Source organism: Carcharodon carcharias, chromosome 26 (assembly GCF_017639515.1).
Source record: "Carcharodon carcharias isolate sCarCar2 chromosome 26, sCarCar2.pri, whole genome shotgun sequence".
Taxonomy (NCBI): Eukaryota; Metazoa; Chordata; class Chondrichthyes; order Lamniformes; family Lamnidae; genus Carcharodon; species Carcharodon carcharias.
In genome coordinates, this window is record NC_054492.1 from 28,720,426 (window position 1) to 28,747,830 (window position 27,405).

Genomic DNA, 27,405 nt, shown 5'->3' on the forward strand with positions numbered 1-27,405 from the left:
AGGATATGGATACCTCCTGTGTTGGTAAGATGGTCATTATCTCAGTTAAAAGCCTTGAGGCATTTTCCTACATTAAAGGTGCAATATAGATGGAAGCTGTAATTGTAGCAGCTAAAATAGTGAGAGAAGAATGGTAAACAAATGGGTCAACTAGTCTCATCCATCAGTTACTTGACGCCCCCAGTGTAGAAGTGCTAGGATTGTTGGAGGTGCCATCCTGTGGATGAGACATTAAACTGAGGCCCTGTCTACCCTCTCAGTTGGACATAAAGGATTCAATGACGCCATTTAGAAGAGTGTTTTCCCCAGTGTGCTGGCCGAGCCCTCAATCAGTATCACAAAAAAACAACGATCTTTTGATCATCTCATTGCTGTTTGAGAGAGCTTGCCTCGCGCAAATTGGTTGTCACAATTGCTACATTAAAACAGTGATTACATTTCAAAAGTACTTCATTTGTTGTAAAGGGCTTTGGGATGTCCTGGGGTTAGTAAAGGCACTATATATAAAGGGAAGTCTTTCTTTGTATTTACCCAGCAGCTGCTATTGGGAGTTATAATTTCCTGGACAATGAAATCACTTCTTGCTGCTGTGGTAAAATACATGGAATTTCTGTCATCAAGGTGACAGCAGTGAATGAGGGATCCTACTCAATGGCCCTCTTAGTTCATAGTACGGAGTGGCTCACATCCACAGTCCTTAATCTTAACTGGAAAAGTGTTACTTTTTTTTTGAAAGGCATCAAGTCTTTTGAGAACCTCAAGTTGTTAATGTGCAGAAGTTTTTCAATTCAGTTTACTTCACTGGACAATTTGAGAACCAGAGGTTGAAAACTCTGTGCTCTCCTGGGAAGCAACAGCCAGAGGTAGCTCACGATTAGTCAGACAGCTGGGGCCCACAAAGAAACCTATTGTTTAGGAGATTGTGAAATAAAGCTTTTAGTCATATATCCAGCTGTAGGATTCAGATTCGGAAATCTCAGAAATTCAGGAATGGCATCTTTCAGACTCTCCTCAACCTTGTGTACCCTTCACATTCAGACTGCACGCAGCCTGGTGTAAATTATTAATCCGGTACAATTTATTCTGCTTGGATGCAGCAGGTTAAACTGCAGTGTATCCAGCTTTTGTAACCCTGCCCCCTTGCTCCCCAGCACTGCACCACATGCCTTGGGTTGAAAGAAAGGAATGCTGGCTCTCTTGTCTTTGAGTATTTCACTCCACCCCTCCTTTCCATGGCTCTTTGAAGCTCTCACTGGAATTGGTATTGTTACAGCAAAGGAAAAAGCGTTTCACTGGTGATCTGGCAAGTAAAAATCTGTCCACTTCCTGCTTGTTTGTGGTCTCTCGCTGTTACACACACACAAGCTCTCTCTCTCTTTCTCTCTCTCATTCTCCTCCCCGTGTGAAGATTTCTCTAGTACCAGCCTCCCTATCAGGGAGCTCATCCATTAGAAATGAATGCTGACATCACAGCCATCAATAAGCTACATTAGGCTGGGTTAATCAGATTGGAAAGAGTTCTTGGGCTTCCTGTATCACTGACGCCTACCCACTGCAGCAGCAGCAACACAAGAGGCTCATCCCCGTTCCTGCAGAACCATCACACTACCTTCTGGAAGCTTCTCGTGCTCGCACCCCACACCTCCTCCCACTCCAGAAATAATTTCTGCATGACTGTCACAAAGGTAAGAAGACTGGAACATACCAGTGATTTATTTTATTTTTTTTTGTTTAATCTACAGCCAGCTGAGATGCTGGACTGTGAAGCAAAGTGGTTTCCAATCTGCTAAGTGTTACTGAGTGCTGCAGATGCCTTGCAGTCACACAATGCAGTAAAAGCTGGATCTGTGCAATCTCAGCCTTCCCGGCTGCACAGAATAATACGAGAAGCTTCAGCAGGTAGCCAGCAAGGGTCAGGGTCCAGTGTCTGCCCTGTTAAAGCAAATTCTGGCGTTTGATATGTTCGGAGGTGTAGGCAGGTGTCAAAAAGGAGCTTTAGAGTCGGCGGGGAGGTTGGACTGGGGTGGGGGGGGTGGGTGGAGTGGGGGGAGGTTCCTCCTGCAAGGATCCAGAGCTTACTTATCTGGCAGCTCTGCTTTTCACTGAATTGCCAAAGAGAAATCAAAGCCATGTGTGCGCTGGCAAAAGCCAGCTCCCACTGTTTGCTGGACAGAGGCAAGAAATTAAAATGAGTCGAGTCAAGTATTAGTGTTAGAATCTTTGTTAGTCGCTCCGTTCAACCCATCCCCCAGTGTCGTCCAACACTGGCCGACTCGGTGAATTGTGTTCATGGACGTTGCCCATCCCTAGTTGCCCCTCTCAATGGCAATAAGGGATGGGCAATAAATGCTGTCCTTGCCGGTGATGCCACATCCCATGAAGAAATTTTTTAAAAAGAGCCTGCATTCCTACAGCACCTTTCACACCCATAGGATGCTGTCCCACTTCACAGTCAATGAAGTACTTCTGGAATTGTTGTGCAGCAGATAGTTTTCACACAGCCAGGTCCCACAAACAGGAACGAGATAAGGGATCAGTTACTGTTTGTTTATGTGTGTGGTGATTCTAGAACAGGGTGACATGGGGACTCCGAGGTCAACCTGACTAGGTGGAAATCTAGAACCCCCCTTTGGCTGTGATATTGGCTGTGAGACTTTTCAAACATCCGAAAGAGATCCCACTGTCGCGAAGGATTACTTTGTTATTATTGTTACTCGGTTATTCTAAATAGGTTGATGTGTGTGTTAAAGTTGCACACACAGGAAAGTAATGTGACTGTATGAGGTGGATCTCATTGACATCCTTCCCCTGACTACCCAGTACAGAGATGCCCAGTAGTGTCAGGACAATCCTATCTCTCTCCAGCAGGTCTAGGCTCACCGGACAGGCAGGTAGTAAAAGGTGTGGGAAACGATACTGTGGAGATCAGAACCTTCCAGTTGTCAACAGGAGGCTCCAACTGGACTGTAGCATCCTGGGGAAGGGCAGGTGATGGGAGTGGATGGTATTTACAGTTTTTGAAAACCATCTTACCTGCTTTCACCTTCTTGCCCTTGGAACCCCTGACGTTAGGGTTGCAAACTTTGGTTGGACGTATCCCTGGAGATTTCATCAAATGATTCCAAGCGCCCTGGCTTTCAATTCACTCATTTCCCCTGTCTCCAATATTTTTAAATTTAATAAACGATAACTTCTCTTTTAAATGAAGAAAGGAACGCTGTGTTTTTTTTTTAATGCCCTTATGATTATTTTGCTGAATTTTTTGTTGGAATCCGTAGAACACAGTAGCGTCCAGGAGATTAACCTTTAATTCCTGGAAACTCCGGGGGCAGAATTTTATGTCCCGTGGATGGGCGCGGGCCTGACCCATTTGGGTGTAAAATGGCGCGAGACGATGTTGGGCGAGGACCCCATCGCACAATCGTGCGATATTTCACTCGGCGGCCACGTACAAAAGCCAAAAGCCCCCCCCCACCCGCTGACCATTAAGAGGGCAATTAAAGCCCATTAAGGGCGCAATTGTCTCTGATTTTTCGTGACCCGCCCAACCTTACAGGCGGGCGAATTGGCCAGGCGGCCTTTACATTTTTCATCAAACCTCATCCAAGGGCCGGATGAAATCTTCATCCTGAAATAAAATAAAAACAAGTATCTGTGGACTGCATTTCTATGAGGTTTATTTTCAGGTGCTTGATTGTGGTGCCTGGACATATTTTTGCAGCTTTTTAAACCTTTATGAAGGTTTTAAGCTCCCCGAGGCAGCTCTCTATCGCAGCACCCGGGGTGACATCAGCACCCGCCCTCTCCCCACCGGCACCGCTGAGCTTTTCCGCGCGCGTTTCACGTTGGCTGGCCGTTGATTAGCCAGACGGCGTGAAATCGCGGCCCGCGGCCGATCGTGGTCGGTGGTTCGTTTCCCGGCTGCTCCCGGACCCACCGATCGCGCGGGCCCGCCAAAGGTCAAACTCAGGCCCAGGAAAACCCTGGAGGGTTGGCGACTCCTATCCTCACACCCCAGCCAGGATTTCCCGGTCGGTGAGTGGTGGGGGTGGGGGGGGTGAGAACTCCCGGCGTCACCGTGCCCCATTTCAACGTCCAGGTCGGCGGGGACTCAGCCGAATCAGCTGCGCACCCACCGACCTGTCAATAGCCAACTGAGGCCATTGACAAAGTAATTAATGTGATTAGTGGACTTGCCCGTCCAACCTTAAGGCTGGCAAACAGGCCAGGAGCCCTGGCGGGTTTCAGAGAAAGCGTGAAACCTCATCCACGGGCGAGATGAGGTTTCATGTAGGTTTATAAATTTTTTAATAAAAATTAAATTGAAAGTGATGGACATGTCCCAACTCATGTGACAGTGTCACATGAGGGGACATGTCAGGGAAATTTTATTTTTCTGTTTTCAATATTTTTTAACGTGGAGCCGATCTCCCTGAGGCAGCACTTAGCCTTAGGGGGATGAGTGCGCTGTATCATGCACATGCGCACTCTCAGCTCAGGGAATCTCACCCCCCCATCCCCCCCCGCACAGGGGGCACATAGCACTTCCTGGCGGTCATCAAGCTGGGCGGGCCTTCATTGGCCTACCCAAGTAAAATGGCGACGCGGCCCTGATCGGGGGCGTCGATTGGAGGTGCGCCTCCATGTGCCCACTCTTGGATGTCCCCCCATCAACGGGGGGAAAATTCTGCCCCCTATGTTTTTGGAGGGGACGCCTTTGAGTTAAATGCTACATTTTCTTGGACACAAGCCCACGGAGGAAAAATTATCCCACAGGAAAATGAATTGGGAGTGTGGGAGGAAAAGAGGCCGAGGACTCTCCAGTCCAGACTCATCGAACTGCCTCATGGGCCTGAATTTACAGTAACCACAATCTCCACCCTTACTACCTGATCTTTATGTCCTGTGCGTTCCCCAGGGCTGGAGTCAGCAAAATCAGCCCTATTAACACATCCGCCCATTAGCATCACCAACAGCAATCACTTCTCAAGCATAATTTAATACCATCTTCCAGATATTATGCTTTAACTGGATGTCCATATGGGATACGTACAAACAATACCACACACGCAGTACTGAAAATCTTTTATTTTGCGTCCCAGGCTTGTGGGATCAACGGGACATAAATATGTCTCGAAACTATGTTAAATTTTGGCTTGATACATAGGCAAACAAAAATTGATTAATCCTGTCACTTACAAGTTTGATCGTAACTCACTTGTGACTTTTGTGTTCACAAGTTACTCGGGTCTGTTTCACGGTCAGAGATCTTTATCACAACCTACAGGCAAAAGTGCTCAGCAAGAGTGTATGAAAAGCTGCCAAAAATACAGTCTATAAATATTTCAGATTGTTATTTGGGAAACTTGTTTTGCTTCAGCTACTTAGCGTGTGTGATAATCTTGTGGACCAAAGGGTCTTGTTTAATGTCTCATCATCTTTCAAATGAGATGTTAAACCAAATGCCCTCTCAGTTGGATAGAGAATATCCCATGTAATGCTACTGAAGAAGATCAGGGTGGGGTTCTCCCTAGCGCCCTGGCCAATATTTATCCTTCAACTAACATCACTAAAAAAAGATTTCTTGGTCACAATCATATTAATATTTTTGAGAGCTTGTTGCACATAATGCTGTGCTTTCTACATTACAGCAGTGATTGGATTGCATTTCCAGAGTATTTCATTTGCTGTAAACTGTTTTGGGACATCTTGAGGTTGTGAAAGGCACTATGTAAATGCCAGCCCTTCTTTCTCTTGTCTGAATTCTATTTAATATCTGGTCAATCTTCCATGTATGTGGTCTTTTTACCTTGATATGACTGAGAAGTCAGACTACAAATTTGCTTTGTCTCAACATTATGGGAAAATGCATCATGACATGGATAAAGCATCGGCACAACGACATATTTGGCCTTAGGTGGAAAAAGAGGATTGTACTCATGAGTTCCCCACACACTGGTGAGAGAAGGAATCAATGGAAATGGTGACAAAATGAGCTGTAGGAGTTGATGTCAACAACAGGCTTCATGGGCTGAATGGCCTCTTCCTGTTCCCAAAAGTTCTGCTGTTTGCAATTTTGGTCTGGCTAACGGGTTGCCAGCAGGAAGAGAGAGAAAAAGGCAGTTTTCTCCAACTCAACTCCCATAGAGAGCGCTTACAGGAGTGCATTGGAGAGGGGCTGAATACCTGGTTATTTGCAAAGCCCTGACTTAGTATATTGGTGGGAAGAAGGGAAATGAGACAGAAAGAGAGTTAAAAAAAGACACTCACGTTGGAAAATATGGTGGGAGGGGTAAACTGCCACAACCACCATGTGTACTGTGTAGTTAGCTTGTTCTTTCTGAATGAATTACAATGTTTCTATAGCAACCAGAGCCAATTTTCTTATTCATTCACAAGATGTGGGTGTTTCTAGCAAAGCTGACATACCCCTAATTGCCCTTGAGAAGGTGACGCTGAGTCACCTTTTGGAATACAATTGAGTGGCTTGCTAGGCCATTTCAGAGAGCAGATAGGCGTCCACCACATTGCTGTGGGTCTGGTGTCACACGTAGGCCAGACCAGGTAAGGATGGCAGGTTTCTGTCCTTAAAGGCATTAATAAACCAGGTGGGTTTTTATCACAATCCAGTTGTTTCATGGTCACCATAACTTGTACTGGCTCTTTATTCCAGATTTATTTAATTGAACTCAAATTCCCCAACTACCTTTGGTGGGATTTGACCTCATGACTCCATATCATTAGTCCAGGCCTCTGGATTATTCAGCCTGCAATGTAACCAATAACTTACCAGACCATATTCTTAACCCTAGGTATTAAATCCCTCCTGTTGATAATGTTAGCAAATTTATGACAACCTGTTAGGGATTGACAACAGAAATGTTAGCCCCTCCCCCCAGACCCCCAGCATCATGTCATACCAACTATTTGTTTTTCTTTTGTCCATTGAACTTGGCTTTGGTAAGCCATCAGGATTTAACCTTGAAGCGTTACAAAGGAATACGTGCCTGATTCTTAAATCCCCTTCTACTTGAGTTTCTCCATGCTGCACCCCTCATTCTGGTGGAATGCTCCAGCTCTTGGATTTGCTAACTGGTTGAATCTATTTCAAAAGGAGGGCAGGGTGGAGGACTGTGATGGTGAGGGTTGGGGGGCGGGGTGGGGGGGGGTGGTGGAGGCAGGGGGGGGCGTGCGGGTGGCGGCGTGGGGAGGTCGAGGGGAGGTGGGGGTGCAGGTGGAGGAGAAACCAGATTTGCTACAGTGGGGGAGGTAGAAAAGAGGAAAAGCTTATGCAGGCTTCTGTTGAATTGGATTTCTGCCAACCAATTGCGGACAATGCAGCCATTGATTCATGCATGCTCTTGGCTGAAAACTGACTGCATGGTAGAGGCTGGTCTAGGAGAAAGTGTGGCAGAAAATAAATTAAACTTTCCTGGAGCAATTGACTTTTTCCATGTGGACCGGTGTTGCCAACCATTGGATAATTCCCCGGACAATGCCGTGAGCAACCTGTGAGAAAACTCAGAGGAGCATTTGGAAAACGATGTTTTGTTTTCTACTTTCTTCCCTCCATTAGTTATAAAAATATTGGAGGCTGTTTGACCGGGTGGGATGGTTGCAGTCATGAGGTCATGTGACAAGAGCTCCAAGAATATGTCCTAAAAGAATTGGCAGCCATAATAGCTGACCCATGCTAAATATGCTGCAATGCTTTCAAAATGTTATTTTACTTAAATTACAATTATGAACTGTTGATCAACTATTGCTCCATTTGCAAGGGTGTCTCTTGTACTTTTGCACTGGAATAATTTCAGACACTAGAGAGGGAATGACCTTGGTAAATATAACAAGGTAATTTACTCCTCTAGTCTGACAGGTCAGATCCATATATCACCAAACCAAAGCCCAGATTCTGAGATTTCACATTAATATTGGCTTCTTAAATGACTCAATAGATAATTCCATGAACCAGCTGGAAGTAGAAGCAAGTAAACAAATATATTATTTATATGTGCCTCAAACAACTTGTCAGTCTTTAGTGATAATTGAAAGTTCTTGTGTAGAACATTAAGCTCTGGCATCTGAGCTGGTGATTCAGTTCAATGGTTCTAACAACATTAAACTCTGAAGTCAAACTCAAGGCTCATTAGAAAAATCACCACAATAGAGTCAGAGTCATAGAGTCATAGAGGTCTACAGCACAGAAAAAGGCCCTTCGGTCCATCGAGCCTGCACCAGTCAAATAAGTACCAAACCATTCTAACCCTATTTTCCACCACTGGACACATACATAGCCTTGTATGCCATAGCATTGCAAATGCACATCCAAATACTTCCTAAATATTAAGAGGGTTTCTGCCTCTATCACCCTTTCAGTCAGTGAGTTCCAGATTCCCACCACCCTCTGGGTGAAAAAATTCTTCCTCACATCCCCTCTAAACCTCCTGCCCTTTGACTTAAACCTATGCCCCCTGGTTATTGATCCCTCCACCATGGGGAAAAGTTCCTTCCTGTCTACCCTATCTATGCCCCTCATAATTTTATACACCTCAATCATGTCCCCCCTCAAACTCCTCTGCTCCAGGGAAAATAACCCCAGTCAATCCAATCTCTCCTCATAACTAAAACTCTCCAGCCCAGGCAACATCCTGGTAAATCTCCTCTGCACTCTCTCTAGTGCAATCACATCCTTCCTATAATGCGGATTCAAGAACTGCACGCAATACTCTAGCTGCGGCCTAACCAGCGTTTTATACAGTTCCAGCATAACCTCCCTGCTCTTATATTCTATGCCTCGGCTAATAAAGGCAAGTATCTCATATGCCTTCTTGACCACCTTATCCACTTGTCCTGCTACTTTAAGGGACCGGTGGACATGCACACCAGGATACCTCTGATCCTCGGTACTTCCCAGGGTCCTACCATTCATCGTGTATTCCCGTGCCTTGTTTGTCCTGCCCAAGTGCATCACCTCACACTTATCCAGATTAAATTCCATTTGCCACTGATCAGCCCATCTGACCAGCCTGTCTATATCCTCCTGTAATCTAAGGCTATCCTCCTCACTATTTACCATCCCACCAATTTTCGTGTCATCTGCGAACTTACTGATCAACCCTCCTACATTCAAGTCTAAATCATTTACATATACCACAAGCAGCAAGGGACCCAACACCTATCCCTGAGGAACCCCACTGGACACAGGCATCCAGTCACAACAACACCCCTCGACCATCACCCTCTGCTTCCTGCCACTCAGGCAATTCCGGATCCAATTTGCCAAATTGCCTTGGATCCCATGGGCTCTTACCTTCGTTATCAGTCTCCCATGTGGGACCTTATCAAAAGCCTTGCGAAAGTCCACGTAGACTACGTCAAATGCATTGCGCTCATCTACACACATGGTCACCTCTTTGAATCTGTATTTTGTGTTGCCGCTTGAAACTTAATTGAATGAGGCATAGCAAGTTGGGGGCTAGGGTTCTGTTCTCAGCTCTGTGACTTGGTGCTGAGAAACGGGCTGAGCACCCCTCCAACAGGAAAGGTAAGATCAAGGGGCACCAAGAGTAGCTTAAGTGATCACAGAATCAGAATAGTGCAGCAAATCAGGAGGCCTTTCTGCCCATTTAGTCTGCACTGGTTCTTTCAAAGAGCAATCCAATTAGTACCACCCCTTCACTCTTTCTCTGTATGCCTGAAATATATTTTCCTTCAAGTATTTACCCAATTTCCTTTTGAAAACTATTATTGAATCTGTGTCTGTCATAATTTTTGACAGTGCTATCCAAGCCCTAAGCAATCACAGCATAAAAATGATTTTTCTCATGTTGCCTCTGGTTGTTTTGCCAATCCCCTTAATTGTGTGTCCACTGGTTATTCACCCTTCAGCCATTGGAACCAGTTTCTCCTTATTTACTCTATCTAAATCCTTCATGATTTTAAACACCCCTATCAAATCTCCTCCTAAACCCCTTTCTGCTCTGAGGAGAAAACATCCAGCTTTTCCAAAATATCCATGTAACTCTAATTCCTCATCCCCGGTACCATTCTAGTAAATCTCTTCTGTACCCTCTCCGAAGCATTCACATCCTTCCTAAAGCCTGATGCCCGGAATTGGACACAATACTTCAGCTGGGGCTGAAAGGAATTTTGCGCTCCAGTTGGTGTTGGGTGTGTTTGGCGGTGGGTGTTTGACGGTGGGTGAGTTTGGCAGCTGGTGTGTTTGGCGGGTGTGTTTGGTGGTGGGTGTGGTTGACAGTGGGTGTGTTTGGTGGGTGTGTTTGACAGTGGGTGTGTTTGACAGTGGGTGTGTTTAGCGGTGGGTGTGTTTGACGGTGGGTGTGTTTGGTGGGTGTGTTTGATGGTGGGTGTGTTTGGTGGGTGTGTTTGGCGGTGGGTGTGTTTAGCGGTGGGTGTGTTTGATGGTGGGTGTGTTTGGCAGTGGGTGTGTTTGACAGTGGGTGTGTTTAGCGGTGGGTGTGTTTGATGGTGGGTGTGTTTGGTGGGTGTGTTTGATGGTGGGTGTGTTTGGTGGGTGTGTTTGGCGATGGGTGTGTTAGGCGGTGGGTGTGTTTGGCGGTGGGTGTGCTTGGTGGGTGTGTTTGACAGTGGGTGTGTTTGGCGGTGGGTGTGTTTGGTGGGTGTGTTTGGTGGATGTGTTTGGCGGTGGGTGTGTTTGGTTGTGGGAGTGTTTGATGGTGGGTGTGTTTGGTGGGTGTGTTTGATGGTGGGTGTGTTTGGCGGTGGGTGTGTTTTGTGGGTGTGTTTGACAGTGGGTGTGTTTGGCGATGGGTGTGTTTGACAGTGGGTGTGTTTGACAGTGGATGTGTTTGGCAGTGGGTGTGTTTGACGGTGGGTGTGTTTGGCGGTGGGTGTGTTTGGCGGTGGGTGTGTTTGGCTGTGGGAGTGTTAGATGGTGGGTGTGTTTTTTGGGTGTGTTTGATGGTGGGTGTGTTTGGCGGTGGGTGTGTTTGACGGTGGGTGTGTTTGACAGTGGGTGTGTTTGGCGGTGGGTGTGTTTGGTGGTGGGTGTGTTTGGCGGTGGGTGTGTTTGACGGTGGGTGTGTTTGACGATGGGTGTGTTTGATGGTGGGTGTGTTTGACGGTGGGTGTGTTTGGCGGTGGGTGTGTTTGGCGGTGGGTGTGTTTGGCGGTGGGCGTGTTTGACGGTGGGTGTGTTTGGTGGTGGGTGTGTTTGACGGTGGGTGTGTTTGACGGTGGGTGTGTTTGGCGGTGGGTGTGTTTGGCGGTGGGTGTGTTTGACGGTGGGTGTCTTTGATGGTGGGTGTGTTTGACGGTGGGTGTGTTTGGCGGTGGGTGTGTTTGGCGGTGGGTGTGTTTGACGGTGGGTGTCTTTGATGGTGGGTGTGTTTGGCGGTGGGTGTGTTTGATGGTGGGTGTGTTTGGCGGTGGGTATGTGTGACAGTGGGTGTGTTTGACAGTGGGTGTGTTTGACAGTGGGTGTGTTTGGCAGTGGGTGTGTTTGGCGTGGGTATGTTTGACAGTGGGTGTGTTTGACACTGGGTGTGTTTGGCGATGGGTATGTTTGACAGTGGGTGTGATTGGCGGTGGGTGTGTTTGGCGGTGGGTGTGTTTGACAGTGGGTGTGTTTGGCGGTGCGTGTGTTTGAGGGTGGGTGTGTTTGGTGGGTGTGTTTGACAGTGGGGTGTGTTTGACAGTGGGTGTGTTTGGCGGTGGGTGTATTTGATGGTGGGTGTGTTTGATAGTGGGTGTGTTTGGCGGTGGGTGTGTTTGGCGGTGGGTGTGTTTGCTGGGTGTGTTTATGGGTGGGTGTGTTTGATGGTGGGTGTGTTTGACAGTGGTTGTGTTTGGCGGTGGGTGTGTTTGATGGTGGGTGTGTTTGGTAGTGGGTGTATTTGACGGTGGGTGTGTTTGGCTGTGGGTGTGTTTGGCTGTGGGTGTGTTTGGTGGGTGTCTTTGATGGTGGGTGTGTTTGACAGTGGATGTGTTTGGCTGTGGGTGTGTTTGGTGGGTGTCTTTGACGGTGGGTGTGTTTGACAGTGGGTGTGTTTGGTGGGTGTGTTTGGCGGTGGGTGCATTTGGTGGGTGTGTTTGGTGGTGGGTGTGTTTGATGGTGGGTCTGTTTGACAGTGGGTGTGTTTGATGGTGGGTGTGTTTGACAGTGGGTGTGTTTGACGGTGGGTGTGTTTGGCGGTGGGTGTGTTTGACAGTGGGTGTGTTTAGCGGGGGGTGTGTTTGTCAGTGGTTTTTTTTGACAGTGGGTGTGTTTGACAGTGGGTGTGTTTGGCGGTGGGTGTGTTTGGCGGTGGGTGTGTTTGGCGGTGGGTATGTGTGACAGTGGGTGTGTTTGACAGTGGGTGTGTTTGACAGTGGGTGTGTTTGGCAGTGGGTGTGTTTGGCGTGGGTATGTTTGACAGTGGGTGTGTTTGACACTGGGTGGGTTTGGCGATGGGTATGTTTGACAGTGGGTGTGATTGGCGGTGGGTGTGTTTGGCGGTGGGTGTGTTTGACAGTGGGTGTGTTTGGCAGTGCGTGTGTTTGAGGGTGGGTGTGTTTGGTGTGTGTGTTTGACAGTGGGTGTGTTTGGCGGTGGGTGTGTTTGACGGTGGGTGTGTTTGATAGTGGGTGTGTTTGGCGGTGGGTGTGTTTGGCGGTGGGTGTGTTTGCTGGGTGTGTTTACGGGTGGGTGTGTTTGATGGTGGGTGTGTTTGACAGTGGTTGTGTTTGGCGGTGGGTGTGTTTGATGGTGGGTGTGTTTGGTAGTGGGTGTATTTGACGGTGGGTGTGTTTGGCTGTGGGTGTGTTTGGCTGTGGGTGTGTTTGGTGGGTGTCTTTGACGGTGGGTGTGTTTGACAGTGGGTGTGTTTGGCGGTGGGTATGTTTGGCAGTGGGTGTGTTTGACAGTGGGAGTGTTTGACAGTGGGTGTGTTTGGCGGGTTTGTTTGACGCTGGGTGTGTTTGAAGGTGGGTGTGTTTGACGATGGGTGTGCTTGGCATTGGGTGTGTTTGGCGATGGGTGTGTTTGACAGTGGGTGTGTTTGACAGTGGGTGTGTTTGACGGTGGGTGTGTTTGGCAGTGGGTGTGTTTGGCGGTGGGTGTGTTTGACAGTGGGTGTGTTTGGCGGTGGGTGTGTTTGGTGGTGGGTGTGTTTGGCGGTGGGTGTGTTTGACAGTGGGTGTGTTTGACGATGGGTGTGTTTGACGGTGGGTGTGTTTGACGGTGGGTGTGTTTGGCGGTGGGTGTGTTTGGCGGTGGGTGTGTTTGGCGGTGGGCGTGTTTGATGGTGGGTGGGTTTGGCGGTGGGTGTGTTTGACGGTGGGTGTCTTTGATGGTGGGTGTGTTTGGCGGTGGGTGTGTTTGATGGTGGGTGTGTTTGGCGGTGGGTATGTGTGACAGTGGGTGTGTTTGACAGTGGGTGTGTTTGACAGTGGGTGTGTTTGGCAGTGGGTGTGTTTGGCGTGGGTATGTTTGACAGTGGGTGTGTTTGACACTGGGTGGGTTTGGCGATGGGTATGTTTGACAGTGGGTGTGATTGGCGGTGGGTGTGTTTGGCGGTGGGTGTGTTTGACAGTGGGTGTGTTTGGCAGTGCGTGTGTTTGAGGGTGGGTGTGTTTGGTGTGTGTGTTTGACAGTGGGTGTGTTTGGCGGTGGGTGTGTTTGACGGTGGGTGTGTTTGATAGTGGGTGTGTTTGGCGGTGGGTGTGTTTGGCGGTGGGTGTGTTTGCTGGGTGTGTTTACGGGTGGGTGTGTTTGATGGTGGGTGTGTTTGACAGTGGTTGTGTTTGGCGGTGGGTGTGTTTGATGGTGGGTGTGTTTGGTAGTGGGTGTATTTGACGGTGGGTGTGTTTGGCTGTGGGTGTGTTTGGCTGTGGGTGTGTTTGGTGGGTGTCTTTGACGGTGGGTGTGTTTGACAGTGGGTGTGTTTGGCGGTGGGTATGTTTGGCAGTGGGTGTGTTTGACAGTGGGAGTGTTTGACAGTGGGTGTGTTTGGCGGGTTTGTTTGACGCTGGGTGTGTTTGAAGGTGGGTGTGTTTGACGATGGGTGTGCTTGGCATTGGGTGTGTTTGGCAGTGGGTGTGTTTGGTGGGTGTGGTTGACGGTGGGTATGTTTGACAGTGGGTGTGTTTGGTGGGTGTGTTTGACGGTGGGTGTGTTTGACAGTGGGTGTGTTTGGTGGGTGTGTTTGACGGTGGGTGTGTTTGACAGTGGGTGTGTTTGACAGTGGGTGTGTTTGGCGGTGGGTGTGTTTGGCGGTGGGTGTGTTTAGCGGTGCGTGTGTTTGACGGTGGGTGTGTTAGACAGTGGGTGTGTTTGACAGTGGGTGTGTTTGACAGTGGGTGTGGTTGGCGGTGGGTGTGTTTGGCGGTGGGTGTGTTTGGCAGTGGGTGTGTTAGACAGTGGGTGTGTTTGATGGTGGGTGTGTTTGACAGTGGGTGTGTTTGACAGTGGGTGTGTTTGACAGTGGGTGTGCTTGACGGTGGGTGTGTTTGACGGTGGGTGTGTTTGACGGTGGGTGTGTTTGGCGGTGGGTGTGTTTGACATTGGGTGTGTTTGACAGTGGGTGTGTTTGGTGGGTGTGTTTGGCGGTGGGTGTGTTTGGCACCGGGTGTGTTTGACAGTGGGAGTGTTTGACAGTGGGTGTGTTTGGTGGGTTTGTTTGACGCTGGGTGTGTTTGATGGTGGGTGTGTTTGACGGTGGGTGTGTTTGGCAGTGGTTGTGTTTGGCAGTGGGAGTGTTTGACAGTGGGTGTGTTTGGTGAGTGTGTTTGACGGTGGGTATGTTTGACAGTGGATGTGTTTGGTGGGTGTGTTTGACGCTGGGTTTGTTTGACAGTGGGTGTGTTTGGTGGGTGTGTTTGACGGTGGGTGTGTTTGACAGTGGGTGTGTTTGATGGTGGGTGTGTTTGGCGGTGGGTGTGTTTGACGGTGGGTGTGTTTGGTCGGTGTGTTTGACAGTGGGTGTGTTTGACGGTGGGTGTGTTTGACTGTGGGTGTGTTTGACGGCGGGTGTGTTTGACGGTGGGTGTGTTTAGTGGTGGGTGTGTTTGGTGGGTGTGTTTGACGGTGGGTGTGTTTGGTGGGTGTGTTTGGTGGGTGTGTTTGGTGGGTGTGTTTGACGGTGGGTGTGTTTGACAGTGGGTGTGTTTGACGGTGTGTGTGTTTGGCAGTGGGTGTGTTTGGCAGTGGGTGTGTTTGGCAGCGGGTGTGTTTGGTGGGTGTGTTTGGTGGTGGATGTGTTTGACAGTGGATGTGTTTGGTGGGTGTGTTTGGCAGCGGGTGTGTTTGGTGGGTGTGTCTGGTGGTGGGTGTGTTTGATGGTGGGTGTGTTTGGCGGTGGGTGTGTTTGGTGGGTGTGTTTGACGGTGGGTGTGTTTGATGGTGTGTGTGTTTGACAGTGGGTGTGTTTGGCAGTGGGTGTGTTTGGTGGTGGGTGTGTTTAGCAGTGGGTGTGTTTGGCGGTGGGTGTGTTTGGCGGTGGGTGTGTTTGGTGGGTGTGTTTGACAGTGGGTGTGTTTGGTGGGTGTGTTTGGCAGTGGGTGTGTTTGATGGTGGGTGTGTTTGGCCGTGGGTGTGTATGGTGGGTGTGTTTGACAGTGGGTGTGTTTGGCGGTGGGTGTGTTTGGTGGGAGTGTTTGACAGTGGGTGTGTTTGGCGGTGGGTGTGTTTGTTGGGTGTGTTTGACAGTGGGTGTGATTGGCGGTGGGTGTGTTTGGTGGGTGTGTTTGACAGTGGGTGTGTTTGATAGTGAGTGTGTTTGGCGGTGGGCGTGTTTGACAGTGGGTGTGTTTGCTGGTGGGTATGTTTGTTGGTGGGTGTGTTTGGCGGTTGGCGTGTTTGACGGTGGGTGTGTTTGGCGGTGGCTGTGCTTGGCGGTGCGTGTGTTTAGCGGTGCGTGTGTTTGTTGGCTTTGTTTGGCGGTGGGTGTGTTTGACACTGGGTGGGTTTGGCGATGGGTATGTTTGACAGTGGGTGTGATTGGCGGTGGGTGTGTTTGGCGGTGGGTGTGTTTGACAGTGGGTGTGTTTGGCGGTGCGTGTGTTTGAGGGTGGGTGTGTTTGGTGTGTGTGTTTGACAGTGGGTGTGTTTGGTGGTGGGTGTGTTTGACGGTGGGTGTGTTTGATAGTGGGTGTGTTTGGCGGTGGGTGTGTTTGGCGGTGGGTGTGTTTGCTGGGTGTGTTTACGGGTGGGTGTGTTTGATGGTGGGTGTGTTTGACAGTGGTTGTGTTTGGCGGTGGGTGTGTTTGATGGTGGGTGTGTTTGGTAGTGGGTGTATTTGACGGTGGGTGTGTTTGGCTGTGGGTGTGTTTGGCTGTGGGTGTGTTTGGTGGGTGTCTTTGACGGTGGGTGTGTTTGACAGTGGGTGTGTTTGGCGGTGGGTGTGTTTGGCAGTGGGTGTGTTTGACAGTGGGAGTGTTTGACAGTGGGTGTGTTTGGCGGGTTTGTTTGACGCTGGGTGTGTTTGAAGGTGGGTGTGTTTGACGATGGGTGTGCTTGGCATTGGGTGTGTTTGGCAGTGGGTGTGTTTGACAGTGGGTGTGTTTGGTGGGTGTGTTTGACGGTGGGTATGTTTGACAGTGGGTGTGTTTGGTGGGTGTGTTTGACGGTGGGTGTGTTTGACAGTGGGTGTGTTTGGTGGGTGTGTTTGACGGTGGGTGTGTTTGACAGTGGGTGTGTTTGACAGTGGGTGTGTTTGGCGGTGGGTGTGTTTGGCGGTGGGTGTGTTTAGCGGTGCGTGTGTTTGGCGGTGGGTGTGTTAGACAGTGGGTGTGTTTGACAGTGGGTGTGTTTGACAGTGGGTGTGGTTGGCGGTGGGTGTGTTTGGCGGTGGGTGTGTTTGGCAGTGGGTGTGTTAGACAGTGGGTGTGTTTGATGGTGGGTGTGTTTGACAGTGGGTGTGTTTGACAGTGGGTGTGTTTGACAGTGGGTGTGCTTGACGGTGGGTGTGTTTGACAGTGGGTGTGTTTGACGGTGGGTGTGTTTGGCGGTGGGTGTGTTTGACATTGGGTGTGTTTGACAGTGGGTGTGTTTGACAGTGGGTGTGTTTGGTGAGTGTGTTTGGCGGTGGGTGTGTTTGGCACCGGGTGTGCTTGACAGTGGGAGTGTTTGACAGTGGGTGTGTTTGGTGGGTTTGTTTGACGCTGGGTGTGTTTGATGGTGGGTGTGTTTGACGGTGGGTGTGTTTGGCAGTGGTTGTGTTTGGTGAGTGTGTTTGACGGTGGGTATGTTTGACAGTGGGTGTGTTTGGTGGGTGTGTTTGACGCTGGGTATGTTTGACAGTGGGTGTGTTTGGTGGGTGTGTTTGACGGTGGGTGTGTTTGACAGTGGGTGTGTTTGATGGTGGGTGTGTTTGGCGGTGGGTGTGTTTGACGGTGGGTGTGTTTGGTCGGTGTGTTTGACAGTGGGTGTGTTTGACGGTGGGTGTGTTTGACTGTGGGTGTGTTTGGTGGGTGTGTTTGACGGTGGGTGTGTTTAGTGGTGGGTGTGTTTGGTGGGTGTGTTTGACGGTGGGTGTGTTTGGTGGGTGTGTTTGGTGGGTGTGTTTGACGGTGGGTGTGTTTGACAGTGGGTGTGTTTGACGGTGTGTGTGTTTGGCAGTGGGTGTGTTTGGCAGTGGGTGTGTTTGGCAGCGGGTGTGTTTGGTGGGTGTGTTTGGTGGTGGATGTGTTTGACAGTGGGTGTGTTTGGTGGGTGTATTTGGCAGCGGGTGTGTTTGGTGGGTGTGTTTGGTGGTGGGTGTGTTTGATGGTGGGTGTGTTTGGCGGTGGGTGTGTTTGACAGTGGGTGTGTTTGACAGTGGGTGTGTTTGGTGGGTGTGTTTGACGGTGGGTGTGTTTGATGGTGTGTGTGTTTGACGGTGGGTGTGTTTGGCAGTGGGTGTGTTTGGCGGTGGGTGTGTTTAGCAGTGGGTGTGTTTGGCGGTGGGTGTGTTTGGCGGTGGGTGTGTTTGGTGGGTGTGTTTGACAGTGGGTGTGTTTGGTGGGTTTGTTTGACGCTGGGTGTGTTTGATGGTGGGTGTGTTTGACGGTGGGTGTGTTTGGCAGTGGTTGTGTTTGGCAGTGGGTGTGTTTGACAGTGGGTGTGTTTGGTGAGTGTGTTTGACGGTGGGTATGTTTGACAGTGGGTGTGTTTGGTGGGTGTGTTTGACGCTGGGTATGTTTGACAGTGGGTGTGTTTGGTGGGTGTGTTTGACGGTGGGTGTGTTTGACAGTGGGTGTGTTTGATGGTGGGTGTGTTTGGCGGTGGGTGTGTTTGACGGTGGGTGTGTTTGGTCGGTGTGTTTGACAGTGGGTGTGTTTGACGGTGGGTGTGTTTGACTGTGGGTGTGTTTGGTGGGTGTGTTTGACGGTGGGTGTGTTTAGTGGTGGGTGTGTTTGGTGGGTGTGTTTGACGGTGGGTGTGTTTGGTGGGTGTGTTTGGTGGGTGTGTTTGACGGTGGGTGTGTTTGACAGTGGGTGTGTTTGACGGTGTGTGTGTTTGGCAGTGGGTGTGTTTGGCAGTGGGTGTGTTTGGCAGCGGGTGTGTTTGGTGGGTGTGTTTGGTGGTGGATGTGTTTGACAGTGGGTGTGTTTGGTGGGTGTATTTGGCAGCGGGTGTGTTTGGTGGGTGTGTTTGGTGGTGGGTGTGTTTGATGGTGGGTGTGTTTGGCGGTGGGTGTGTTTGACAGTGGGTGTGTTTGACAGTGGGTGTGTTTGGTGGGTGTGTTTGACGGTGGGTGTGTTTGATGGTGTGTGTGTTTGACGGTGGGTGTGTTTGGCAGTGGGTGTGTTTGGCGGTGGGTGTGTTTAGCAGTGGGTGTGTTTGGCGGTGGGTGTGTTTGGCGGTGGGTGTGTTTGGTGGGTGTGTTTGACAGTGGGTGTGTTTGATGGTGGGTGTGTTTGGCCGTGGGTGTGTATGGTGGGTGTGTTTGACAGTGGGTGTGTTTGGCGGTGGGTGTGTTTGGTGGGAGTGTTTGACAGTGGGTGTGTTTGGCGGTGGGTGTGTTTGGTGGGTGTGTTTGACAGTGGGTGTGATTGGCGGTGGGTGTGTTTGGTGGGTGTGTTTGACAGTGGGTGTGTTTGATGGTGGGTGTGTTTGGCGGTGGGCGTGTTTGACGGTGGGTGTGTTTGGCGGTGGCTGTGCTTGGCGGTGCGTGTGTTTAGCGGTGCGTGTGTTTGGTGGCTTTGTTTGGCGGTGGGTGTGTTTGGCGGTGGGTGTGTTTGGCGGTGGCTGTGTTTGGTGGTGCGTGTGTTTCGTGGGTGTGTTTGGCGGTGGGTGTGTTTGACAGTGGGTGTGTTTGGCGGTGCGTGTGTTTGACAGTGGGTGTGTTTGGCGGTGGGTGTGTTTGATGGTGGGTGTGTTTGGCGGTGGGCGTGTTTGACAGTGGGTGTGTTTGCTGGTGGGTATGTTTGATGGTGGGTGTGTTTGGCGGTGGGCGTGTTTGACGGTGGGTGTGTTTGGCGGTGGCTGTGCTTGGCGGTGCGTGTGTTTAGCGGTGCGTGTGTTTGGTGGCCTTGTTTGGCGGTGGGTGTGTTTGACACTGGGTGGGTTTGGCGATGGGTATGTTTGACAGTGGGTGTGATTGGCGGTGGGTGTGTTTGGCGGTGGGTGTGTTTGACAGTAGGTGTGTTTGGCGGTGCGTGTGTTTGAGGGTGGGTGTGTTTGGTGTGTGTGTTTGACAGTGGGTGTGTTTGGTGGTGGGTGTGTTTGACGGTGGGTGTGTTTGATAGTGGGTGTGTTTGGCGGTGGGTGTGTTTGGCGGTGGGTGTGTTTGCTGGGTGTGTTTACGGGTGGGTGTGTTTGATGGTGGGTGTGTTTGACAGTGGTTGTGTTTGGCGGTGGGTGTGTTTGATGGTGGGTGTGTTTGGTAGTGGGTGTATTTGACGGTGGGTGTGTTTGGCTGTGGGTGTGTTTGGCTGTGGGTGTGTTTGGTGGGTGTCTTTGACGGTGGGTGTGTTTGACAGTGGGTGTGTTTGGCGGTGGGTGTGTTTGGCAGTGGGTGTGTTTGACAGTGGGAGTGTTTGACAGTGGGTGTGTTTGGCGGGTTTGTTTGACGCTGGGTGTGTTTGAAGGTGGGTGTGTTTGACGATGGGTGTGCTTGGCATTGGGTGTGTTTGGCAGTGGGTGTGTTTGACAGTGGGTGTGTTTGGTGGGTGTGTTTGACGGTGGGTATGTTTGACAGTGGGTGTGTTTGGTGGGTGTGTTTGACGGTGGGTGTGTTTGACAGTGGGTGTGTTTGGTGGGTGTGTTTGACGGTGGGTGTGTTTGACAGTGGGTGTGTTTGACAGTGGGTGTGTTTGGGGGTGGGTGTGTTTGGCGGTGGGTGTGTTTAGCGGTGCGTGTGTTTGGCGGTGGGTGTGTTAGACAGTGGGTGTGTTTGACAGTGGGTGTGTTTGACAGTGGGTGTGGTTGGCGGTGGGTGTGTTTGGCGGTGGGTGTGTTTGGCAGTGGGTGTGTTAGACAGTGGGTGTGTTTGATGGTGGGTGTGTTTGACAGTGGGTGTGTTTGACAGTGGGTGTGTTTGACAGTGGGTGTGCTTGACGGTGGGTGTGTTTGACAGTGGGTGTGTTTGACGGTGGGTGTGTTTGGCGGTGGGTGTGTTTGACATTGGGTGTGTTTGACAGTGGGTGTGTTTGACAGTGGGTGTGTTTGGTGAGTGTGTTTGGCGGTGGGTGTGTTTGGCACCGGGTGTGCTTGACAGTGGGAGTGTTTGACAGTGGGTGTGTTTGGTGGGTTTGTTTGACGCTGGGTGTGTTTGATGGTGGGTGTGTTTGACGGTGGGTGTGTTTGGCAGTGGTTGTGTTTGGCAGTGGGTGTGTTTGACAGTGGGTGTGTTTGGTGAGTGTGTTTGACGGTGGGTATGTTTGACAGTGGGTGTGTTTGGTGGGTGTGTTTGACGCTGGGTATGTTTGACAGTGGGTGTGTTTGGTGGGTGTGTTTGACGGTGGGTGTGTTTGACAGTGGGTGTGTTTGATGGTGGGTGTGTTTGGCGGTGGGTGTGTTTGACGGTGGGTGTGTTTGGTCGGTGTGTTTGACAGTGGGTGTGTTTGACGGTGGGTGTGTTTGACTGTGGGTGTGTTTGGTGGGTGTGTTTGACGGTGGGTGTGTTTAGTGGTGGGTGTGTTTGGTGGGTGTGTTTGACGGTGGGTGTGTTTGGTGGGTGTGTTTGGTGGGTGTGTTTGACGGTGGGTGTGTTTGACAGTGGGTGTGTTTGACGGTGTGTGTGTTTGGCAGTGGGTGTGTTTGGCAGTGGGTGTGTTTGGCAGCGGGTGTGTTTGGTGGGTGTGTTTGGTGGTGGATGTGTTTGACAGTGGGTGTGTTTGGTGGGTGTATTTGGCAGCGGGTGTGTTTGGTGGGTGTGTTTGGTGGTGGGTGTGTTTGATGGTGGGTGTGTTTGGCGGTGGGTGTGTTTGACAGTGGGTGTGTTTGACAGTGGGTGTGTTTGGTGGGTGTGTTTGACGGTGGGTGTGTTTGATGGTGTGTGTGTTTGACGGTGGGTGTGTTTGGCAGTGGGTGTGTTTGGCGGTGGGTGTGTTTAGCAGTGGGTGTGTTTGGCGGTGGGTGTGTTTGGCGGTGGGTGTGTTTGGTGGGTGTGTTTGACAGTGGGTGTGTTTGGTGGGTGTGTTTGGCAGTGGGTGTGTTTGATGGTGGGTGTGTTTGGCCGTGGGTGTGTATGGTGGGTGTGTTTGACAGTGGGTGTGTTTGGCGGTGGGTGTGTTTGGTGGGAGTGTTTGACAGTGGGTGTGTTTGGCGGTGGGTGTGTTTGGTGGGTGTGTTTGACAGTGGGTGTGATTGGCGGTGGGTGTGTTTGGTGGGTGTGTTTGACAGTGGGTGTGTTTGATGGTGGGTGTGTTTGGCGGTGGGCGTGTTTGACGGTGGGTGTGTTTGGCGGTGGCTGTGCTTGGCGGTGCGTGTGTTTAGCGGTGCGTGTGTTTGGTGGCTTTGTTTGGCGGTGGGTGTGTTTGGCGGTGGGTGTGTTTGGCGGTGGCTGTGTTTGGTGGTGCGTGTGTTTCGTGGGTGTGTTTGGCGGTGGGTGTGTTTGACAGTGGGTGTGTTTGGCGGTGCGTGTGTTTGACAGTGGGTGTGTTTGGCGGTGGGTGTGTTTGACAGTGGGTGTGTTTGGCGGTGGGTGTGTTTGGCGGTGGGTGTGTTTGGTGGGTGTGTTTGGCAGTGGGTGTGTTTGACGGTGGGTGTGTTTGGCGGTGGGTGTGCCTGGCGGTGGGTGTGCTTGACGGTGGGTGTGTTTGGCAGTGAGTGTGTTTGATGGTGGGTGTGTTTGACGGTGGGTGTGTTTGGTGGGTGTGTTTGGCGGTGGGTGTGTTTGGCAGTGGGTGTGTTTGACGGTGGGCGCGTTTGACGGTGGGTTTGTTTGGTGGGTGTGTTTGACGGTTGGTGTGTTTGGCAGCGGGTGTGTTTGACAGTGGGTGTGTTTGGTGGGTGTGTTTGGCGGTGGGTGTGTTTGACGGTGGGTGTGTTTGGTGGGTGTGTTTGGTGGTGTGTGTGTTTGGCGGTGGGTGTATTTGACGGTGGGTGTGTTTGACGGTGGGTGTGTTTGGTGGGTGTGTTTGGTGGTGGGTGTGTTTGGCGGTTGGTGTGTTTGGTGGGAGTGTTTGACAATGGGTGTGTTTGGTGGTTGTGTTTGGAGGGTGGTGTGTTTGGTGGTGGGTGTGTTTGATGCTGGGTGTGCTTGGTGGGTGTGTTTGACAGGGGGTGTGTTTGGCAGTGGGTGTGTTTGACAGTGGGTGTGTTTGACGGTGGGTGTGTTTGGTGGTGGATGTGTCTGACAGTGGGTGTGTTTGTTGGTGGGTGTGTTTGACGGTGGGTGTGTTTGGTGGTAGGTGTGTTTGATGGTGGGTGTGCTTGGTGGGTGTGTTTGACAGTGGGTGTGTTTGACGGTGGGTGTGTTTGGTGGTGGATGTGTCTGACGGTGGGTGTGTTTGTTGGTGGGTGTGTTTGGTGGTGGGTGTGTTTGGTGGTGGGTGTGTTTGACATTGGGTGTGTTTGGCGGTGGGTGTGTTTGACAATGGGTGTGTTTGGCAGTGGGTGTGTTTGGTGGGGGTGTTTGGCAGCGGGTGTGTTTGGCAGTGAGTGTGTTTGACAATGGGTGTGTTTGGCAGTGGGTGTGTTTGGTGGGTGTGTTTGGCGGTGGGTGTGTTTGGCGGTGGGTGTGTTTGGCGGTGGGTGTGTTTGGCGGTGGGTGTGTTTGGCGGTGGGTGTTTTTGGTAGTTGTGTTTGACAGTGGGTGTGTTTGGCGGTGGGTGTGTTTGGTGGTGGGTGTGTTTGACAGTGGGTCTGTTTGACAGTGGGTGTGTTTGGCGGTGGGTGTGTTTGGCGGTAGATGTGTTTGACGGTGGGTGTGTTTGGTGGGTGTGTTTGGCGGTGGGTGTGTTTGACGGTGGGTGTGTTTGGTGGGTGTGTTTGGTGGTGTGTGTGTTTGGCGGTGGGGGTGTTTGACGGTGGGTGTGTTTGACGGTGGGTGTGTTTGGTGGGTGTGTTTGGTGGTGGGTGTGTTTGGCGGTTGGTGTGTTTGGTGGGTGTGTTTGACAATGGGTGTGTTTGGTGGTTGTGTTTGGAGGGTGGTGTGTTTGGTGGTGGGTGTGTTTGATGGTGGGTGTGCTTGGTGGGTGTGTTTGACAGGGGGTGTGTTTGGCAGTGGGTGTGTTTGACAGTGGGTGTGTTTGACGGTGGGTGTGTTTGGTGGGTGTGTTTGACGGTGGGTGCGTTTGTTGGTGGATGTGTCTGACGGTGGGTGTGTTTGTTGGTGGGTGTGTTTGGTGGTGGGTGTGTTTGGTGGTGGGTGTGTTTGACATTGGGTGTGTTTGGCGGTGGGTGTGTTTGACAATGGGTGTGTTTGGCAGCGGGTGTGTTTGGCAGTGAGTGTGTTTGACAATGGGTGTGTTTGGCAGTGGGTGTGTTTGGTGGGTGTGTTTGACGGTGGGTGTGTTTGGCGGTGGGTGTGTTTGGCGGTGGGTTTGTTTGGCGGTGGGTGTGTTTGGCGGTGGGTGTTTTTGGTAGTTGTGTTTGACAGTGGGTGTGTTTGGAGGTGGGTGTATTTGGTGGTGGGTGTGTTTGACAGTGGGTGTGTTTGACGGTGGGTGTGTTGGGCGGTGCGTATGTTTGGCAGTTGGAGTGTTTGACAGTGGGTGTGTTTGGCGGTGGGTGTGTTTAGCGGTGTGTGTGTTTGGTGGTGGGTGTGTTTGGCGGTGGGTGTGTTTGGCGGTGGCTGTGTTTGGCGGTGCGTGTGTTTGGTGGGTGTGTTTGGCGGTGGGTGTGTTTGGCGGTGGGTGTGTTTGGCAGTGGGTGTGTTTGGTGGGTGTGTTTGGTGGTGGGTGTGTTTGGCAGTGGGTGTGTTTGACGGTGGGTGTGTTTGGTGGGTGTGTTTGGCGGTGGGTGTGTTTGGCAGTGGGTGTGTTTGACGGTGGGCGTGTTTGACGGTGGGTGTGTTTGGTGGGTGTGTTTGACGGTTGGTGTGTTTGGCAGCGGGTGTGTTTGACAGTGGGTGTGTTTGGTGGGTGTGTTTGGCGGTGGGTGTGTTTGACGGTGGGTGTGTTTGGTGGGTGTGTTTGGTGGTGTGTGTGTTTGGCGGTGGGTGTATTTGACGGTGGGTGTGTTTGACGGAGGGTGTGTTTGGTGGGTGTGTTTGGTGGTGGGTGTGTTTGGCTGTTGGTGTGTTTGGTGGGTGTGTTTGACAATGGGTGTGTTTGGTGGTTGTGTTTGGAGGGTGGTGTGTTTGGTGGTGGGTGTGTTTGATGCTGGGTGTGCTTGGTGGGTGTGTTTGACAGGGGGTGTGTTTGGCAGTGGGTGTGTTTGACAGTGGGTGTGTTTGACGGTGGGTGTGTTTGGTGGTGGATGTGTCTGACGGTGGGTGTGTTTGTTGGTGGGTGTGTTTGACGGTGGGTGTGTTTGGTGGTGGGTGTGTTTGATGGTGGGTGTGCTTGGTGGGTGTGTTTGACAGTGGGTGTGTTTGACGGTGGGTGTGTTTGGTGGTGGATGTGTCTGACGGTGGGTGTGTTTGTTGGTGGGTGTGTTTGGTGGTGGGTGTGTTTGGTGGTGGGTGTGTTTGACATTGGGTGTGTTTGGCGGTGGGTGTGTTTGACAATGGGTGTGTTTGGCAGCGGGTGTGTTTGGCAGTGAGTGTGTTTGACAATGGGTGTGTTTGGCAGTGGGTGTGTTTGGTAGGTGTGTTTGACAGTGGGTGTGATTGGCGGTGGGTGTGTTTGGTGGGTGTGTTTGACAGTGGGTGTGTTTGATGGTGGGTGTGTTTGGCGGTGGGCGTGTTTGACAGTGGGTGTGTTTGCTGGTGGGTATGTTTGATGGTGGGTGTGTTCGGCGGTGGGCGTGTTTGACGGTGGGTGTGTTTGGCGGCGCCTGTGCTTGGCGGTGCGTGTGTTTAGCGGTGTGTGTGTTTGGTGGCTTTGTTTGGCGGTGGGTGTGTTTGGAGGTGGGTGTGTTTGGCGGTGGCTGTGTTTGGCGGTGCGTGTGTTTCTTGGGTGTGTTTGGCGGTGGGTGTGTTTGACAGTGGGTGTGTTTGGCGGTGGGTGTGTTTGACAGTGGGTGTGTTTGGCGGTGGGTGTGTTTGACAGTGGGTGTGTTTGGCGGTGGGTGTGTTTGGCGGTGGGTGTGTTTGGTGGGTGTGTTTGGCGGTGGGTGTGTTTGACGGTGGGTGTGTTTGGCAGTGGGTGTGTTTGACAGTGGGTGTGTTTGGCGGTGGGTGTGCCTGGCGGTGGGTGTGCTTGACGGTGGGTGTGTTTGGCAGTGAGTGTGTTTGATGGTGGGTGTGTTTGACGGTGGGTGTGTTTGGTGGGTGTGTTTGGCGGTGGGTGTGTTTGGCAGTGGGTGTGTTTGACGGTGGGCGCGTTTGACGGTGGGTGTGTTTGGTGGGTGTGTTTGACGGTTGGTGTGTTTGGCAGCGGGTGTGTTTGACAGTGGGTGTGTTTGGTGGGTGTGTTTGGCGGTGGGTGTGTTTGACGGTGGGTGTGTTTGGTGGGTGTGTTTGCTGGTGTGTGTGTTTGGCGGTGGGTGTATTTGACGGTGGGTGTGTTTGACGGTGGGTGTGTTTGGTGGGTGTGTTTGGTGGTGGGTGTGTTTGGCTGTTGGTGTGTTTGGTGGGTGTGTTTGACAATGGGTGTGTTTGTTGGTTGTGTTTGGAGGGTGGTGTGTTTGGTGGTGGGTGTGTTTGATGCTGGGTGTGCTTGGTGGGTGTGTTTGACAGGGGGTGTGTTTGGCAGTGGGTGTGTTTGACAGTGGGTGTGTTTGACGGTGGGTGTGTTTGGTGGTGGATGTGTCTGACGGTGGGTGTGTTTGGTGGTGGGTGTGTTTGATGGTGGGTGTGCTTGGTGGGTGTGTTTGACAGTGGGTGTGTTTGACGGTGGGTGTGTTTGGTGGTGGATGTGTCTGACGGTGGGTGTGTTTGTTGGTGGGTGTGTTTGGTGGTGGGTGTGTTTGGTGGTGGGTGTGTTTGACATTGGGTGTGTTTGGCGGTGGGTGTGTTTGACAATGGGTGTGTTTGGCAGCGGGAGTGTTTGGCAGTGAGTGTGTTTGACAATGGGTGTGTTTGGCAGTGGGTGTGTTTGGTGGGTCTGTTTGATGGTGGGTGTGTCTGGCGGTGGGTGTGTTTGACGGTGGGTGTGTTTGGCGGTGTGTGTGTTTGGCGGTAGGTGTGTTTGACGGTGGGTGTGTTTGACGGTGGGTGTGTTTGGCGGTGGGTGTGTTTGGCGGTGGGTGTGTTTGGCAGTGGGTGTGTTTGACGGTGGGTGCCTTTGACGGTGGGTGTGTTTGGTGGTTGTGTTTGACTGTTGGTGTGTTTGGCAGCGGGTGTGTTTGGTGGGTGTGTTTGTCGGTGGGTGTGTTTGACGGTGGGTGTGTTTGGTGGTGGATGTGTCTGACGGTGGGTGTGTTTGTTGGTGGGTGTGTTTGACGGTGGGTGTGTTTGGTGGTAGGTGTGTTTGATGGTGGGTGTGCTTGGTGGGTGTGTTTGACAGTGGGTGTGTTTGACGGTGGGTGTGTTTGTTGGTGGGTGTGTTTGGTGGTGGGTGTGTTTGGTGGTGGGTGTGTTTGACATTGGGTGTGTTTGGCGGTGGGTGTGTTTGACAATGGGTGTGTTTGGCAGTGGGTGTGTTTGGTGGGTGTGTTTGGCAGCGGGTGTGTTTGGCAGTGAGTGTGTTTGACAATGGGTGTGTTTGGCAGTGGGTGTGTTTGGTGGGTGTGTTTGGCGGTGGGTGTGTTTGGCGGTGGGTGTGTTTGGCAGTGGGTGTGTTTGGCGGTGGGTGTGTTTGGCGGTGGGTGTTTTTGGTAGTTGTGTTTGACAGTGGGTGTGTTTGGCGGTGGGTGTGTTTGGTTGTGGGTGTGTTTGACAGTGGGTCTGTTTGACAGTGGGTGTGTTTGGCGGTGGGTGTGTTTGGCGGTAGATGTGTTTGACGGTGGGTGTGTTTGGTGGGTGTGTTTGG

The 27,405-nt window shown here is 51.3% G+C and overlaps 1 protein-coding gene across 2 annotated transcripts in view; it reads left to right on the plus strand.

Moving 5' to 3' along the window:
- The first annotated feature begins 1,427 nt into the window (after positions 1 to 1,427).
- coro2ba (coronin, actin binding protein, 2Ba) overlaps positions 1,428 to 27,405 on the plus strand; it is a 203,320-nt gene continuing 177,342 nt past the window's right edge. Inside the window, exon 1 of one of the 2 annotated variants that reach the window (XM_041175107.1) lies at positions 1,428 to 1,685. In XM_041175107.1, coding sequence (XP_041031041.1) covers positions 1,671 to 1,685 — 15 coding nt within the window. In that variant the 5' untranslated portion in view covers positions 1,428 to 1,670. The remainder of the gene's footprint in view (positions 1,686 to 27,405) is intronic. The other variant, XM_041175109.1, reaches the window with a different exon arrangement.